The 19,138-nt window shown below is 35.1% G+C and overlaps 1 protein-coding gene across 1 annotated transcript in view; it reads left to right on the top strand.

The window, feature by feature from the left end:
- Positions 1-19,138, top strand: part of LRP1B (LDL receptor related protein 1B) — a 1,301,643-nt gene that overhangs the window by 665,323 nt on the left and 617,182 nt on the right. Inside the window, exons 18-19 of the mRNA XM_040971988.1 lie at positions 10,305-10,385; positions 11,440-11,607. Of these exons, the coding sequence (XP_040827922.1) occupies positions 10,305-10,385; positions 11,440-11,607 (249 nt within the window). The remainder of the gene's footprint in view (positions 1-10,304; positions 10,386-11,439; positions 11,608-19,138) is intronic.

Raw genomic sequence — 19,138 nt, 5'->3', positions numbered from 1 at the left:
TGCATGTATAAGTACTTCGCTACTTTATTTAAAAGTAAAATTCCACTTTGTCTATATAAAGTACTTTTCTACCAGGCTATATAGACCCAACTATGAATTACAATTTGCTTTGTTGATATGGAAGTGTTTCATACTCTTTCTCCCTTCAGTCTTTGCAAATAGGACTATATCAAACAATAAAATGAAGAAAAATACTCCTGTATTAGCTGAATTCTAAAACCTTGGTTTCTAAAATTCTAGGCTCAATATATTTCCACATTGTCATTCATTTCTATTGCTATTTCTGAAATATATATATACATACATATATAGATGTGTGTAAATTTCTATAGTTCTAAATTTATATTGCTATTTGTAAGGCTACATATACACATTTAGCATGTAAGCTCTTACTATATATATATACATATATATACACACAAACACATACGCATGCACGTGTATATATAGCCTTAGTGTACAAGCTGTTATAAACTAATAGTTATTCTACTGAATCAATTTCAATATTACCAGTGACAATATTACAAACTCAGCCTATTTCAATCAGTATAGTTAACATTGCTAAGTTTCTTTAAAATATTTGTTTCCTCTTAGCTACTGCTAGTTTAAAAGTTTCTGATCTGTAAATGATAAAAACACACTACATAACTTTATAGAAAATTATATATCTAATACAGATTTTGTATGTGGTATGTAGCTAACAAAAATTAGTAAAATATTGATGAGCATCCTATTTCTTTCAAAATATTTGCATTTGAAAGGATTATATATATGCCTATGGTTCCTTTAAATTCACATACTAGCTATATTTTGTTTATGTAATATTTTTGTGCTTGAAGCTATTGACACTTCTTTGTGGTCAAGGGGAAATATATTTTCCTGAAATTTACTTATGAATAGACACACCTACACACCCCCCCACACACCATGTAAGTTTTTTTTTCATTAGGCAGTTGTAAAATTCCATTTGACAGCATAGCTGGATCAGCATATTGGTACATGGATAAATGACATTAATCAAAGTTATTACCCTTATTACTTTTCTGTGTGCTTATCCTTATTTTGCTTTAAAAAACAGTTTTTCTGACGTGTGTTTTCTCTATTAAGTTTAAACTGTCAGTAATGAAAACAGTCTTGCAGTGTGTTTAGGCTGCTGTTTATGAGGTCAGCTTTCTAAATCAGAGTGCGGGTTCATGTACTCCCTGCTGAACTTCTAATCCATCCTCCTGCTAAGTCACTTGAGGAGGCAACAGCAGACGGTCCTTCCACTTCGGTGGGGGTCCAGGATGGGACTCCAGGCTTCTGGCTCGGGCCTGCTTTCTGGCCCTTGGCTGTTAATAGTCATTTGGGAGAGTGAACTGGATGAATGATCTCTCTCAGTCTCTCTCTTTTTGTGCTGCCTTACAGGGAAATACATAAATACTCCTGTAAAACCTTTTTTTTCTGTATTTTTGAAAATTATCTTTTCAAAATAAGATATCTTTAAAATGTACTCTTTGTTAGGAAAAAAGTAAAATTTCCTCAATATCTGGAAAGAAATGGCAAAACTAATTGACTTGATATATAAACATCTCATATGTTTGGGATTTTGATATAAACTATTTGAATTATTTTATCTGTGAACTTTCATTAAATATTTCTGACTTACTAAAGTGTTATTGCTTGGGATGAAAATTCTAATTTCATTGTTCAATTATTACATTTAAATTATAATTGAACACAGACTTGTATTACTAATTATTTGTAATTATTGTGAGATAAATTCATGATCACTATTAATATAGGATTACTAATTATAGCAATAATCATGACAAGTAATACCTGATTACTAACAATTAATAGCAATGCATTTATTATTATTCATAATAAGTTACTATTTGCAATTAATACTAATTTTTATGATACAATAATAAAAGGGACTATTTTATTGTTAAATTTGAATCCACTTTTTGGTTCTAAATGTTCTTCTGCTGACCCCTAATGCTGGAAAACCAAGGTTTGCAGGGAGAGTTAAAGCTGCTGGGCTCAGTTCTAAGCTCTGGTTCTTGATTCCTGCTTCCTGCTAATGAAGACCCTCAAGGGCAGTGGGGACGGCTCGAGGAACTCGGTTACTCTGAGTGGTACAAGAGATCCGTATTGCGTTCCTAGCTTGACACTTTGGTTCTGGTCCAGACCTGGTTTTTGAAGGATTTTGAGTTAATCAGAAGATAGGAAAAGATGGGACCATTCTTTATTTTTGCAGCCTGCCCCAATCCTTCCCCTTCTCTTTAATCTCTTCTCACCATTTGTCCCTTCTGTGTCTCTCAAAAACAAGAAGTGCACTAATGTACTTCACTTTATATCTAATTTACTGTGTGAGCTGTACAGCTGCTCTCAGCAAAACTGTCCCCTCCCTCTAAATGCAGCACACGCTCCTCCTGCTTTCAGAAACAGGCTTTTCCTTTCACGTACATCTGCTTCCTCTGTCTCTAGCCAAGCATCATTAGTTAAGAAGGTGAGTTTTTAAGGTCTTACCTTTTACTTGACTGACTGTCTGGTTGTTGAAGGTAGTAGTTGAATCGCTCCAAATTCAATACTGTGATATATTTGCAAGGCAAATTAGGTGTTATTTTTTGGTAAAGATTGATTTCATTTACTTGAAAAGTAGCATGACAGAATGACGGGAAGAGAGAAAGTGAGTTAGAGAGAGAGAGAGTCTGTGTGTGTGAGAGAGAGAGAGAGAGAGAGAAAGAAAGAGATGTTCCACCTTCTGCTTCACTCACCAAAGAACTAGAAAGCTGGGGCTAGGCCAAGTAAAAGCCAGGACCTAGAACACCATCAAAGCTTCCCATGTGATCAACAAAAGTCTTCCAAAACTTTCCCAGTGCCTTTGCTGGGAGCTAGATTGAAAACCAAACTCGCAAGACTAGACCTGGCACTCCAGTGAGATTCCAGCGTTGAGTAGAGGCTTAGTCCTCTGTGCCACAATGGCATGGCAACCCCATTAATTTTGACAAAGTTGAATGGAAGTTGTGATGTTTCACTACAGGGACTTTGTTCTCTGCAACAACTTTTCTGAAATTCTTTCAATTTCTCAATCACTTTAATGTTCTATAATATTGTTCTTCAAAAATCCTATCCTCTTTCTTTGGAGCTTTCAATAAGCCATCTTCTCCTATTATATTTGATTTAACTCAGACAAATCATTCATATCAGGTTTTATATAATTTCCCCTTGGAAGCAAAGACTAACCTATAAACTGGCATTGTTGTGTAGCAAGTAAAACTTCTGCTTGTGATTCCAGCATTCCATATTGCAGCTTCTCCACTTCCGAATACAGGTCCTTACTGATTTTTCTACAGAGGTAGTGTTTGATGGTCTGTGTGCTGGGGTCCCTGTTACTCAAGTATGAGACACAGGTGAAGCTCTTGGCTCCTGGTTTCATATTGGCACAGCAATGGCTGTTGCAGTCATTGCTGGTGGGTGAACCAAAGGATTGAAGATTTCTTTTTTTTTCTCTTTTGTTTTCTCTCCTCTTTCTTTGTCTCTTTCCCCTCTCCATTTCTGTGTTTTTCTCTCTTGAAGTCTGAATTTTAAATAAATAAATTTATATTTCACATAAATTTTAAAGGAAGATATTATCAAAAAAATTTAGATTTTTTTTTTTTGGTGCACTGTAATACCCCTTTGTACAGATGACTCTTTATATAATGAGGTTATTAGCCAACAAGCTGAAAATATCCCAAATTGAGGATATGTTTCACACTCCTAACTTCCTGAGCATCATGCATGAATATAGCCAAAACACTCTCTGGTTAAAGTTCACAATAAAATATCATGGATGGACGCAACTTTCTGAATAGTTTTTCCTTATGTTTTACATATTAGTAACTTGAGTGTTAAAGATGTTATGAACTGGCAAAGGTCGTGTGTTAATTTCTGATGCAGCCAGGGACTCTCCTGGGTTTCACTGCCTACAAAAGCTATGAATTTTATACATGGCATTGTATCTAAAGTGCCAAATGAGTTTATGTAGCAACAACAAAAGCATAACAAAATGACAATTTGTAGTACATTGTTGTCACGGTATCATCTGAATCTATATTGTCTCCGTGGAATTTTGGAAGTCTCTCCTATGTAAGAACACATTCTCATGGGGCACAATCAAGATTAGAATCAAGAAAAGTTCATTTTCTCAGTGCATGTAGTCCTATAATATGGATAACTCACAAAGTACTGTTTTCATCACCTAACATTTACTTATGCACATTAGAGAATGTGAATTTTATGATTCAGATTTGAAAAGAAGATATATAGCCCATGGAATAAAGGATGCACTGTTTACTCATGCCCTAAATCTAAATCATAAAGCAGGTGTTGATATGGAAAAGAATGGTATTGCAAAAATATAATGCATTGCTCAGTCTGATATTCAAATTTTATTTTGTCGTCTCCTGGTTAAATTATATATCTCTAGGCAAATTCAACTCAAATTTTTCTTTCTATAATTTTTTTTTAATTTTTTATTGGAAAGGCAGATTTACAGAGAGGGAGAGACAGAGAGGAAGATCTTCCATCTGCTGGTTCATTCACCAAGTGGCTGCAGTGGCCAGAGCTGATCTGAAGCCAGTAACCAGGGACCAGGTGTCTCTTCCAGGTCTCCCATATGGATGCAGGGTCTCAAGGCATTGAACCATACTCGACTATCTTCCCAGACCATACACAGGAAGCTGAATGGGAAGTGGGGCAGCTGGGACATGAACCAGAGCCCATGTGGAATACTCACATTTACAGGGTAAAGAATTAGCATCTTGACTACTGTGCTGGATCCAACTTCTAATGTCTTAATTTGCAAATCAAAGATAGTAATAGCAATTGTGGTGCTGTAGTGCATTGTATACAACTATGCAATACTAGCCAAGCTCCACAAAGTCAATAACAAATTACAGGTGATTTAATAATCATCACCACCTTTGAGTAAACACTTTGCTAAATATATACATATTCTAGTTTTGTCATTTACTTTTAATCTGGTCAAATTCACTGTGTATTTTATCATAAAGATTAAATTCCTCTATATAGGATATGAATTAAATAATAACAAATAAATCCATAAAGACTACTTTATGACATCAAATTATTTAGAAATACATTGGTGATCAAGGAGAAGAAATAGGTAGGAAAATCCCTACATCACAGCAAGGAAACATAAATTGTTTCTGAAATAAAAAATTGTGTCTACATTGGTAACTGTTCTTCTAAGCTTTAGAAAATGGATAAATATGGGTACATACCAAACATGGTTGCCCTTGGGAGAGAAAGAAAATTGCAGCCATCTATGCGATAACATACACATAAATCGTAATAAAATTCAACTGAAAAATATAACGGATAAATGGAGCATAATACCTACAATTATGAAAGGCTTTTCTAAAAGCCCATTAGTGGATTTTAAATTTTCAATGAGTTTAGAGTATCTACTGGGAAAAAATATACTTTTCCTTTCTGTACTTTTAACATGATAAAATAGCTACCTTTACTCATAAACTTTCTTTTTCAGAGCTAATCAGGTAATCTTTCCACCTGTCTTGCAGTTTGTGTTAGAGGAAGACCCAAAGTCAAAAATGATGTATGCAAAGTTGAAAAAGCAAAGATTATATGTAACATCTACGTTTTGTCAAATGTAAACAAATCATAGTATTTCAACCAATGCTAGTATGTGGGAATAAACTAGAATATTTAGACTTTTCAATTTTTAAACCATCACAAATAGGCATGGACAGAAAAGAAATGGGGTTTGTGTTAAGAGGCTTCTATTCTTAGATAAAAATGAATTTTTAGATAAGAATGAATACTATGTTAAATCTCGTCCCCCTATCACTGGTGGATATTGGGGATACTATACCATGGACTTTTTAATCTGCATTTGTGGAAACATAGTGCCTAATAAACAGGTCTGTTTTAGGTCAGGATTTTGATGAAACTTTCTAAAACATGTTGCTCATTTGATTTCCTTATTAAGTGTAAAAAAAGACTATTTTAACATTTATATATTACAGTTTTTTTTCTGAAAATCTATTGCTTTGATTGTTGTAAAACTGTGAAAACCCCAGGAAATGGCTAAGTAGTGAACACAATTTTTTTTCTGCATTAAGTGTTTTTAAGGTTATATCCAATTTCTAAATGCTCTTAGATTTAGGCATTTAGCGTTGTACATCAAAAGTCTGTGATGAGAAACGTGAGTTACCCAAGATTATACTAATTTGGGAATGAATAATTAATAACTTTACCTAATAGTCTTCCTGCTGAAAAAAATCGTGTTCTTTTTAGTAAGTTTTTGTTTGTTTGTTTGTTTGCTTGTTTTTCTGTTGTTTGGTAATTCCATGTTTGTTTTAATACTACTTTCTCTGTTGACCTAAATGCTAAGTTCAACTAAGAGATTGACAGGAGACATGGTAAATTACTGGGTAAAAGTTAAATGACAAAGAATTTCTAATTGTTTAAGAACACTGTATGTTGCACAAACATGTGTATTTATTTTTATTCAATTTGAGTATTTGAATGAATGAATGAATGAATGAGAGAATATGAATATATTTCATCCACTGGTTCACTCCCTAAATGGCTATAATAGTCAAACCAAAGCCACAAGCCAGGAATGTGCAGGTGCCCCAGGACTTGGGCATCCTCTGCTGCTTTCCCAGGCATAGTTGCAAGAAGCTATATCAGAAGTAGAACAGCCAGGGTTTGAACCAGCACTCATAAGAGGTGCTGGCTTTGCAAGAAGCAGCTTAAGTTACAATGATACTTATCTAAGGGGAAAAATGTACTATGGGCTGGGTATCGTGGATCAGTGGTTAAATCTTTGCCTTGTAAGCATTAGGATCCCATATGGGTTCCAGTTCAGGTCCCACCTACTCCACTATCCATCTGGCTCCCTGCTTGTGGCCTGGGGAAACAGCAGAAGATGGTCCAAAGCCTCAGGAACCTGTGCCTATATGGGAGGCCTGAAAAACATTTTTGATCCTAGCTTTGGATCAACTCAGCTCCTCCCATTGTAGCCACTTGGGGAGTGACCAGCAAACATAAGATCTTTGTCTCTCCTTGTCTTCATAAATCCACCTTTTCAATACAAAATAAATATATTTTTTTTAAAAAATATTATGCTATATCCATGTTGACTTTTGACACGCAAATATCATTCACATCACCTTGTCAAGTAACAAGGGAAATCTTCTTAGAAATTAATATTAAATAGTGTCCTAACAATTTTTAATTTTCTTTTCAGCATCTCCCCTTGCATGATATAATAATTGTTAGATTGCTATATCTCATAGCCTTGGCTTCCTTCACATTTTATTATAAACATCTCCTTTTTGTTTATTTCTTTGGAAAGTGTTGAGGCCCTAGTGACCCTGACATTAAAAGTGAAGTTATTTTTAAAGCTAAAAGTATTGTTAATCACAAAGCTTTATAAATATCTGTTCAGTTATTGAATAATCTGCATTCAAATGGCAGTACCGCAGATGAGCATACTCAAGTGTGAACCACACAAAGAAATCGCTGTTCAGGGAGTACAGGAAGTGACCAGCATTGTATTGTGGAATAGCATGTTAAGCTATGGCTTGTAAGACCGGATTCTATGAGAATACCAACTACAATTCCATCTGTTATGCTTCCGGTTTCCTGGTAAGGCACCTGAGAAAGCAGCTACAGTGACCCAAGTACTCAGGTCCTTGAAGTACAAGTGAGATGCCTAGATGCCAAGACTCCTTGCTTTGGTCTGTGCCAGCTTTGGACTTTGTTATTCTGCGGAATAGCAAGCCGTTGAAGGCCTACTTTACTCCTGTTTCTCTGTGCCTTTTCAAATCTCCTTTTCTCATCACTTTGCCTTCGAAATAAAGAAATACAACCTTAAAGAAAAAAGAAATAAATGACTAAAGTCATTTGACCTGGTACAAAACTACCAGTTTCTCTTCATGCTATTTTATGAAATACTAACAACTCATGTCATTGGTTGGCAATTTACCAATACTAAAGATGGCTACCTCTGAAGCCTGATTATTGGCTGTCATAGTCATCTTGGCTGCATTTATGTCATTCTAGGGAGAAGTCTGTGAACTCTAAAGTTGAACATTGAAAGAGTACAAATGAATATTTGAGCTTGTAATTTTAATGTTTTAATTTATTCTAATGCAGAGAAAAACCTTTTGCACCATTATATAAATTTGATTTTCTCTTACTATAGCATAGATTTCAAATATTCATGATTTGTGAAGAACTATGAGTTAATATAATCATTCAACTTGATATATATCAAGTTTTCTGAGTTCAAATAGAAACCATTGTAGAGTATTTCCAATCTTGCAGCTTAAAATTCTTGTTTCCCAAAGTTAACATCAGCTCTGTACTTTATTGTTCAGAAAAAGGAAGAAAATACTAACCTAATTTTGAATGGCAGTACTATTTAAGGTACTTTGTGAAATTCTGAACTGTTAAGGAAAAATCAGACATGGTTCTAGAAAGTGTGACAAAACTGACAAGATGAAGCTGAATGACATGTAAAATCAATTTTATAGAAGATGGTATCCTATAATGTAAAGATTCATTTCAAAAACTCTAAATAGAAAATTTCAGAAATATAAAAATATGAAGGAGTCCCTGGTATGAACAAAAGCCAATGAATTTCATAGTAGAAATATTTAGGAAAGTTTCTGATACATACAAGGGAAATTTAACCCTGAATAATAAAATAATGTGTGAGATTTCTTCATTCTCATTTTTACGGTATGCTGAAATATGGTTAGGCTAAAACAACAATTTGGATACATTCATGGATTATGAGTGAAAGTGATATTAAATTGAAATTGAGAGCAATGTGGTATAAGAAGTGACACATCAGAAGCTTGAAGAAATGAAGTCTAAAATCCATTTTTGCTTAATCTGGGTAATCCTATTTTCTCTAGGTCCCCTTGTTTTAGGGTTAAATGATTATACATTATCAGTGATTTTCATATCTTAACAGAGAAATGCATTTTGCTCATAAGTTTTTCTACAAATAAAGTAGTGCGCAACAAAGAAGTCCAATGTTATAATAACCAATGAACTGATAGATAAATAGCTAGATACATAGATAAAGGATTAATACATAAGAGATAGAGATGCGAGGCTATAGGATTATAGGCAGATGAGATCTGGCCAGCATCCATCTTTAGCATACCAAGATATCCTGCGGAAAGTAGTATGAAAATATTTTCATTCTTGTACAGCAAATAAAGTCTATTTCTGTTATTATTTCTTTTAGAAAATCAACTATTTCTTACAGAATCTATTTTGGCTTTGTATAAGTTTCTTTTGTCCTTGTATTGATGAACTCATGAATTTTATTTTTCTATTTTAAAAAATCTACTAATTAAATTCTTGAGTATTTATGAGGATAAGTGATTTTGTGTGAATCAGATACTTCCTATTGAATATTTTACTTAAAAATTCTGGGTGAATTATTTGATTCTCTATGAAATAGGGAGAACAATTATTCCCTAGGAAATAATAGCAAGCTGCTTGGAATTTGCTGAATGAACTGGAAAGCAATTACATTTTTCTCTAATTACCGCTACCTTTCTCTTTCCCCCAGCACTTAGTTCTGATTATCTGATCTTGCTGTAACAAGCATTCTCTGCTTTAGTAGTATTCAAATTTACTAATTCTCTCATTCACAAGTATTTCTATGCTAATTCTGGCTTTTTGGTTATATCTGTGTGAAGGTTAAGAAAGAGCATTTTTTATTTAATTTGTTTTATTTTCAAAACTTTCATTGTAACAATTAGAATTTATACTTTTAAAGTCTTTGTATAATGCCCACTAAGCAAATTTTGTTGTGCTTTTTCCTTTCATTTTTTGAAACACATCTCAAAAATGGCGTTCTGCCTGAACATGCTGCTTTGAGACCACATTCAGAGAGATCCTTCCTCTTTACAAAAGCAGAGATTATCTTGCAGCAACAGAGAGTGGAGCCCCAGTGGCTGTTGTTCAATGAGTGCGGATTGATTTTACGCATGCCTAGAATTGACATCCATTCATTCTCACGCTGGGAAGAATCCAAACTTCCTTCATCAAGATTTCCAATCGCTATAAAATATTCATTTAAAAGATTCTGTGTATCATATGTCCTCAAAATTTACAACCATTATGTGTTTATCTTCTGTTTTCCCTTCACCTTGTGCAAAGACCAGGGCCAATGTTGTCTTCACATTCACAAGTAAGATACAAATTGAGCTCAGCATAGTCAGCAGCATATCTCTTACTGGTTGTTCTATCTTTCACAGAGTTCCCAACTTGTGAACCACTTACTCAGTTTATTTGCAAAAATGGCAGATGCATTAGCAGCAAATGGCACTGTGACTCTGGTAAGTGACAAATATTTGCTGTACAGCACTTATCTGACTTGGAGCATGGCTGGCTGGGTCACTTGGCTTTCTTGAAGGATAAATTTGTAGGAGAGAAATTTGCAGAGCCAAGCAAAATGCACAGGCATGTGGTGAGAGGACAGTTGGCACATCAGTTGGGATTAGTTGTGAAGACAATGAAGCTCACTGTTGGTCCCATGAGCATATGATGGAGACTTGCTTTCACAAATTGTGCTGAATCTAATATAAATTACAAACACAAAGGAAGAGAGCATTAAGAGAAATGACTTGGACAGTTAAGTTTCCCAGATCATTTATATACTCAGCATTGAGCGATTTATAAGTTGATACAAAATTATCCAAATTGGTCTCTGTTCTGTCACCTTGCTTTTTACCCACAAAGATGTTTTTTATTCTCAATTGTGTCATTATTATGTTGAATCATGCCATGCATTGGGAAATGAATTATATATAAACATTCTCAAACATTTACTTCAATTTAATCCATTGTCACTTTGTATTCCTCTCATCTATCTCTTGCAGTGACTTTTAGTCAAAAATACACATATTTCCGGTGACAGTGTACAGCTTTTTTAAATTACAAGTACACATGTAGGCACCAAGAAAGGGTGGATGCACAGTAGTTTATTTTCTTGGGAAATGGAGAAGGGGATGAACTGAAGATTTAGCTCTAAACTCTGAGGCACAAAGGATCTGTGTTTGAAAATAGTTTTCCACATGTTATCTTTTCAGTGTGCAACATCTGTTTGTGACTCTTCTCGTCATTTCATGAATATTCTTCACTCACCATCACCCCTATTTCATGTTACAAATGCATTCCTGAATAAAATAAAGCTTCAAAATCTAGAATTGTTTTTTTTAGTTCAGTGTTCACATTAAATTGCAAAGGTGAAAATAACTCCCTGCTTGTCATTGGTAATTCATTCTTTTAAAAAAATGTGCTGTAGGGTGAATACTGAAGCACAATGTTTCTTAGGAAATATTCTCATAGTAGATTAATTTTTTCCTAGCTGGTGTTGCTGTTTCTTTGCAGATGATGATTGTGGAGATGGCAGTGATGAGGTGGGCTGTGTTCACTCCTGCTTAGAGAACCAGTTCAAGTGTTCCACCGGCAGGTGTATCCCAGGCCACTGGGCCTGCGATGGTGACAATGACTGTGGAGATTTCAGTGATGAAAACCAAAGCAATTGTACCCAAAAAGGTTAGTAACCTTGTAAATTTATGAAGTTTCATCTTAAAAGTAATGTTTGTAGTGTTTCACAGAAAACATTAGGTAAAAGATAAATTGCTCACCAGATACAACATGTCTATCCTGAGCTCTGTAGTTTGCAAATTTCTTTAATTTCGTTTTTCACTTCATTATGACTGGTTTGTCACATCTACACCTCTGTATACCCTGATTCCCTCTGGCATTATTTCTTACAGTCTTTAACATGCCTTGGTTACTCTTCTATGAGACCCTTCCAAACCCCAACATGTTGCCCATTACAAGCCAACAAATCAAGAGATTCATTACTTTATTTTTAGTTCTAACATAAATTTGTGTCTTTATGCTTCTTGTTTACCTTCTATAAAGTATACTAAGAAAGGAAATAAATCATGATCCTCCTAGTGTCAGGGGAGATTCAGCTTGGCATTTCCAAATCTTCAATTTCATAACTTCCTTAGCTGCAGAGTCTGTTAATACATTAGAAATCAAGTCAGAAACATCACAGTAAAAATACAACCAATATCTGTGCAACAGAATTTTTCCTTTTATTAAGAATTTGACATAATTTTTGTTCATTCTTTGTGTACTCCATAAACATTTAATGACGAAAAAGGGTATATAAATAATAAAAAGCCATTGTTCCTGTTCAGTTTTATATCAAGCCTTAAAACAAACAATAACTTGATTTATTTGGTGTTGCAATGGAGAAGGGTCATATAGTCTCTCATAATAAGAAAGGGCTTTTCAAGTGTTTTTCAAAGAGATGTGTTAGTATCCTGCAAGTATTTAATAACCTGGAACACGGACACTTAGTAAAGTGTTTTGGCTCCTCTGGGACTCTTCAGTGTTTTATTCATTCTTTTCTTCTTCTTTCTTCTAATTATAAACTCTAGAAACAATGGCTATTAAAGAAATTACCTAAGCAGTAATAGCATCCTCTGACTTCTCAGTAAGTTCCTTGATTTATGGGAAAATAAAAAGCATCGATTGATTTGATGTCACCAAGATGACCTGGATCCTGGGAGTAGGAGCAGTGATTCAGATTGGTAAACAATGTACCACAAGATCTGAGACAGTGCAGGGCAGGGCTAATGGTTAGACAAGATCCATGTTTTCCCCTGACAGTGGACGTCAGAGAAGGTATAATGAAAATAGACATGGCTAAGAAAATTTCTGTGACAATAGCATGGGCAAAGACTTAACATGAACATGTTTGATTCAATTTTGCATTTAAATGAAGAATGCAATGGATTATAGAATAAGCCAATGCTGGATATAGTGTTATTATCCATTATGTAATGAGCTCAAGTCTTTGTTCTTCTCTAACTTGATGTCTTTTTTCTTTCACTCACAACCCCTGGCCCACACTCATTTTATCACTCTCTCACCACTATGATCTTTCATCTAACATGCTAACATTTTAGGAATATATGAGTTAAAAGTTTTGCTTAGCCTTAGTACAGCTTGGGATAAGAGAAAGTACACCCAAAATTGTTTCCCTGTGCTAGAGAGTATTTAAAGCTTTCATCTGGGGAGTGGTTGACATTTCATTATTACATTACACTGAATATAAACTGCCTTTTCCATCTCACAGATGTCTCCTTAGGCCTCTCGTGGGGCATGCATCTGTGCCTCATTGGCACTGGCCCATAATTTGCTGTAGAAGATAAATTGCTCTAAAGTTAATCTGTTTCCATCTCAGAATTGAGATCTTATTCTTCTCTATAATTATTTATTTCTAAGTTCAAATGACTACTTCCCATTAAAAGTTTTCAGAAGATTTATTAAGCCACATGCATGCCCCTATAGGTTCTGTAGATACTTTTTTGGATAGGTAACGTTTAGTGTTCTCTTTATGGTGCCTTCGTTTCTAGAATATATTACTATAAAGGATATACTTGATATGAATGACATGTATTTTCTGCTGGGTTATGCTAAAGCACTAAGGAATTGATACAAATTATTTAAATGGTTCTTAAACACATTTTAAGCAAAGCAGAACAATTTCCTGAGCTGGTTTATACTTTTAAGATTATAAATTACATTAGAATCCTCTATGTTGAATACAACGTGTAGAGACAGGGAAATATATGCATTTTGAGATGATTTGGAACAAGATAATCCACAGTATTCAAATGAAATCTGTATTTTCTTATCCATCATTATCTTTATTCTGTATTCTAGCATAGAAATTATACAATTATGGTGACACACACCATGGTTAAAGCTGATCAGGAGAGTCATTTTCACAAGATTTGTGAGGCCAATGCCAAGGTAAAGTAGAAATTTGACGCGATTAGTCATAATTCACTCCATAATTCCAAAACCTGCTGTTGAAGACATAGCAGAGGAGTCTGGCTTGAGTTTCAAGTCTGGCTGTCAAAACTGATCAAATACAGCATATAATTGCTCAGCACTTTGCTTTACACTGCCTGGGTAAGCATAACATATGGTGTAGGTTCTTTCAGCTCAAATCGTTTTCAAAAGGATAGCGTGTTCTTCAATCTGCTTTTAAAAGTGCAGCAGAAGAGAAACCAGGAAATGAAATAGACTGTATAAAATCCAAACTTCAGAAATTCATGAATTTGTGTTTTTGGCATTTTCTTTGCAGTCAGTTTCAAAAACTAGAGTTCCTACAGGGATGAACAGTGTGTGTGTGGGTGTGTGTGTGTGTGTTTTAAATAATCTGTTTGGTTAACACCTGGGAAAATATAAATGGATAATTCCTTGATAGACTAATGACCACACATCCCTTATGTTCTTTTCTCTCGTTCCCAAAAGTAGGAATTTCATTAGAAAGAACTGTGATTTCATGTATTTACCGTCACACACACATACACCTGGAGGGGAGAAAGAGCTATGGCTCAGAAAATGTAACACATTTGCCTGAAGTCACACAGCTGTGTGGATATAAAATCAAATAAAGATCTTTGTCTCTTTATTTCATTTCTATAGCTAGGGTATATGTGGTTTCTCCAAAAAGGTTCATTCATGTAAAATGTGTCCTGTGCAAGAGACTGCACAAATTATGAATTTTTCATGAAACACTTATCTTGTAATTCAGTTTTGCACATATATATTTTTTCCCCTTTCCAAAAAGTGTGCGTGATCCACCTTGCTGACGACTACAGCCTCTGTTTCACTGAGATGAGAAAGCGTGGCAGTTCATTGCTGAGAAATGTTCACTGGAGGGGACCTAGGCCGTGACGTTGAATAGTCTCGATAAGTGCATCTGTTCCTCTTTTTGTTTCCGTTGTCCTTTACCTCTGACAGTGTACTTTGGCAAAGTGGATTCTGGAACTTTTAAAAACTAGAATAGCTGTAAATGTCCTTACACAGTGTCTTCAGTGACACAAAAACATGTTTCGGCCCAAAGCGTTTTATTTTGCACAATCAGAAAATCTAGGAAACTTGGAAGCACCATCATTAAATTCAATTCCTTTGTTCTGTAGTAGAAGGAAAGTGCTCAGCCAATGAAACCCTATCCTTATGAGGACATAATGATAACAAAAATAGAGTGTTGCCTCCTGGAAAAAGCTGATAATACTCTGAGTCAGAGAAGCAGAGGCTGAAGACTTTGAACCTTAAGTACATTTCAGAGGAGTTTTCAGATTCAAATCATCAGGCTAAGTTCTTAGTGGAAAATCAAGGAAGATCCAACACTACTATCAAGCAAAAAATAAACACTAATATCCTACAAAGGCAACCTGTATTCACTTAGAGCAGCAAAACTGTCAAAACGTGGCTTCTATCTGAAAAGTTAGGTTACATATTAGACATAGAGAAAATAGAAATTTAAGCCAGCATCTTTTTTTAAAAAAATATTTATTTATTTTTATGGCAAAGTCACATACATAGAGAGAGGAGGAGAGAGAGAGAGAGAAAGAGAGAGAGAGAGAGATGTATCTTCTGTCCAATGATTCACTCCCCAAATTACTGCAACGGCCAGTGCTGCTCCAATCCAAAGCCAGGAGCCAGGAGTTCTTCCCGATCTCCCACGCAGGTGCAGAGTCCCAAGGCTTTGGGCTGTCCTAGACTGCTTTCCCAGGCCACAAGCAGGGAGCTGGATGGGAAGCAGGCTGCTAGGTTTAGAACCGGCGACCATATGGGATCCCAGCATGTACAAGGTGAGGACTTTAACTGCTAGGCCATGGCTCTGGGCCTGCTAGCATCTTTTGACCTTCAGTTTGCATTATACCCTATCTGCTGAAAAATTAGTTGCTTTTAGCAATTTAATATATACCTTACAGAAACTAGCACATCAGTAAATACTGCACACAATCACACTTAAGCCATTTATTTTTTCTTTCATGAAAATATTCTCAATTGAGTGTTTTCCATTTTTGTTGTTTTAAATTAGGCATAACAAAGAGTTTACCATCTTAACAATGTTAAATATACATTTCACAGGTATGAACTACATTCTTGTTCCTGCACAATCATCACTACCAATCCATCTCTAGAACTCCTTTAATCTAAATAGAAAATTCTCATTAATAAGCAACTTCCCACTACTCCTTTCCTTTGTCTGATGAAAGTTACCATTCTATTTTTTTGTATTTTTCTTCTGGCTATTCTATTTTTTTTTTAAAGATTTATTCATTTATTGGAAAGTCAGATATACAGAGAGGAGGCGAGGCAGAGAGGGAGATCTTCCGTCCGATTATTCACTCCCCAAAGGACGCAATGGCCGATGCTATGCCGATCCGAAACCAATATCCAGGAACTTCCTCCGGGTATCCCACACGGATGCAGGGTCCCAAGGCCACAAGCAGGGAGCTGAATGGGAAGCAGAGCTGCCGGGATTAGAACAGGCACCCATATGGGATCCTAGTGTGTTCAAGGCGAGGACTTTAGCCACTAGGTCACACTGCTGGGCCCTCCTTCTGGCTGTTCTAAGAGCCTCACATACGTAGAATCACATTACATTTAGCCTTCTGAAGCTGTTTTACTTTACTTTGCAAAAAATGTCCCCAGCATAGTGTATGTCTGCATTTTCTTTTGCTGTTTGTTTTATTTTTGACTTGTGGCTTTATGTTTTCTAAATTTCTGCAGTGTTACCTTTTTTGTGTTTACTTAAATTTTTTGATGAAACGTTTCTTTGTTTTCTTTTGTATATGTCCTATACCTATTATCTGTATGGTTACCATAGTGATTACAGTTAGTGTTCTAAAGTTGCAACATCCTTAACTTGGGTTTACAGCAGCTCAACTTCAACAGCCTGCAAAATTCTGCCTCTTAATATCTCCAGCTACCCTTTTCCTCGTATGTCATAGAATCAAATTGACATACTGTGTCTCTTAAACTAATAATGCTTAAGTCCATTATCTCTTAAATTATATAGAAAACAAATGTGTTTTCACACCAAAGTTGCCACAATACCAATTTTTCAAGTATTAAATTTTTTCTTTAAAAATATATTAATCTCATAAATCAGGTAGAAACAAAAAGTATAGCAGCAAAGTACTGCTAAGGCAATGCATAGCAGTTCACATCTTTACCTTGACTCAGATTTTTGCGTTTCTACACAGCTTCTAGACACTGAGTTGTCCTATCATTTCACCTCAGAGGACTTAGCATTTCATACAACATAAGTCTGTTAGTAACTACCGGTTTTCCTTTACAAGGAGATGTATCCCTTTACCTCTCACATGGAAAGATGAGTTTTGCACATAAAGAATTCTTCGTTGACTATTGTTTTGCTTTCAGCGCTCTCACTGTATTAGTCAGCACTGCCTGACCTCTAAGTTTCTGATGAGAAAGAATTTGCTAATGCTGTTCTTGTTTATATCTTCAATGTGATGAGTCTAGACCTTGATAATGTCTTGCTTTCAACAGTTTTATTAAAGTGTGTCTTGCTGTGATTCTCTGATCTCACCCCATTTGGAGTGTGTTGAAATTCTTGTGTGCATATATTCCTTTCTGTCATAAAGGTCTTGCAGATTTTAAGCTTGATTTGTTCACATATTCTCTGATCCTCATCTTTTGTTGTTTTATATAACATGTATGTTGAGCAGCTTGATCCTTTACTTATTGCAGTTTTTCTTGAATTTTTTTTTCTTCCTCATATGATTTTCATGATCAATTTTGCTGGATTTTTTCTGCTGTAATCTCTTTTTTAATCTCTCTAGTTTTTTATTCATTTTAATTATGGTGTGCTTCAACCTCATACTTTGTTAATATTTTTAATCAATGTCTATGGTGTTTTTACATCATTTTAGCAAGTTTTTCTACAACTTCCTTCTATTGATGGAGTATCATTAAGAAAATTGTTTTAAAGGCTTTGTCTAGCAAACCCACCTTCATGCATTTGTCAGGGACACTTTCTCTTGGTTCATGATTTTTCTTTTGATGGGAAATGGTCTCTGCTTTCTTCATATATCTGGAGATATTTTGTTAAAACTGGGATTCATGATGAGGTGCTTGTATAAATCAGACTCTCAGGTTCTGCTCAGCCATTAGATTTGAGATTTAGATGCGTCTTTCTCTACGTGTTTATTATTGTAGGCTCTCTCTGTGTCAAGGCTTAGTCTGAGGTGAAAACAGGGATTCTCAGGGTTTTGTTGTTGTTGTTGTTGTTGTTGTTGTTTTGGCCCTGCCTTTCTGTGTGAGCACAACTTCATTCCTATAATTGCAGTTGCATTTGAATATCGAATCTTCAATATCTAGCTCTCAAAAAAGAAATGAGGAAAACAAGAATAAGAAAAAGGGTTTTTAGTCCTTTGTACAACATCTCAGAAGTAGGGAATGAAAGTAGAGGGGAGTGATACAGTAGCAGTTATGGTGGCAGTGGCTACCACCTTATGGTCAATATGCTGTGAACTCAGTGACCACAATCAGAAATCAAAAGACAGATCCATAGTATCTGGAATACAGTGTTGTCTGGCCCATTAAGGATTTCACAGGCTTTCCTAGTTTCCTGTCATGGGTTGAGATTCATGGAATTCATAGAACTGTGTAAAAGGATGAAATTGACAAAAACTAACAGCAACTTATCTCTGGAATTTACAAGCCTTTAGTATTCTCCTTAAACCCAAAGAAGTTTAAGCAAACATAATTTTACTATGGTAATTGTGTCAAAGGGCGTGCAGTCCTTTCCCTTCATATTCCAATATCACCCTGGAACCCCTTCACAGTTCACTGTCATTAAAATAAACACATAAAGAAACAAAACCTCTGCTACTTGTCAATAAGTAAATTTTGTTGAGAATAAAGTATTGGCTTTGAATCAAGGGAAATTAGAAAGCTATTTTATAGATAGAAAAATCAGGTACCCCTCTGTCCTAATGTTTCTTGAGAATTCACTTTTAATCAAATGATGAAATGTTTGTTCATAAAATGCAACTAACAGCAAATTTAATCTCCATCTAATATTAGTGAAATGTCTATTTTCAATGAAATAGAAATTGTCTGGCTTAACTTATCATATAGAGTGATTTATTTTTTTTAGAAGATGCTGAGATATCAAAACAATGTTGATTATTAATGGCTTTTTCCCATATGAATCCTTTTGTTTGTGTGT

The sequence above is a fragment of the Ochotona curzoniae genome, unplaced genomic scaffold (genome assembly GCF_017591425.1).
Source record: "Ochotona curzoniae isolate NIBS_2020 unplaced genomic scaffold, NIBS_Ocur_1.0 contig_2210, whole genome shotgun sequence".
Lineage (NCBI taxonomy): Eukaryota > Metazoa > Chordata > Mammalia > Lagomorpha > Ochotonidae > Ochotona > Ochotona curzoniae.
The sequence above is the reverse complement of the archived record's forward strand: the minus strand, read 5'-3'. Positions and strand labels throughout refer to the sequence as shown.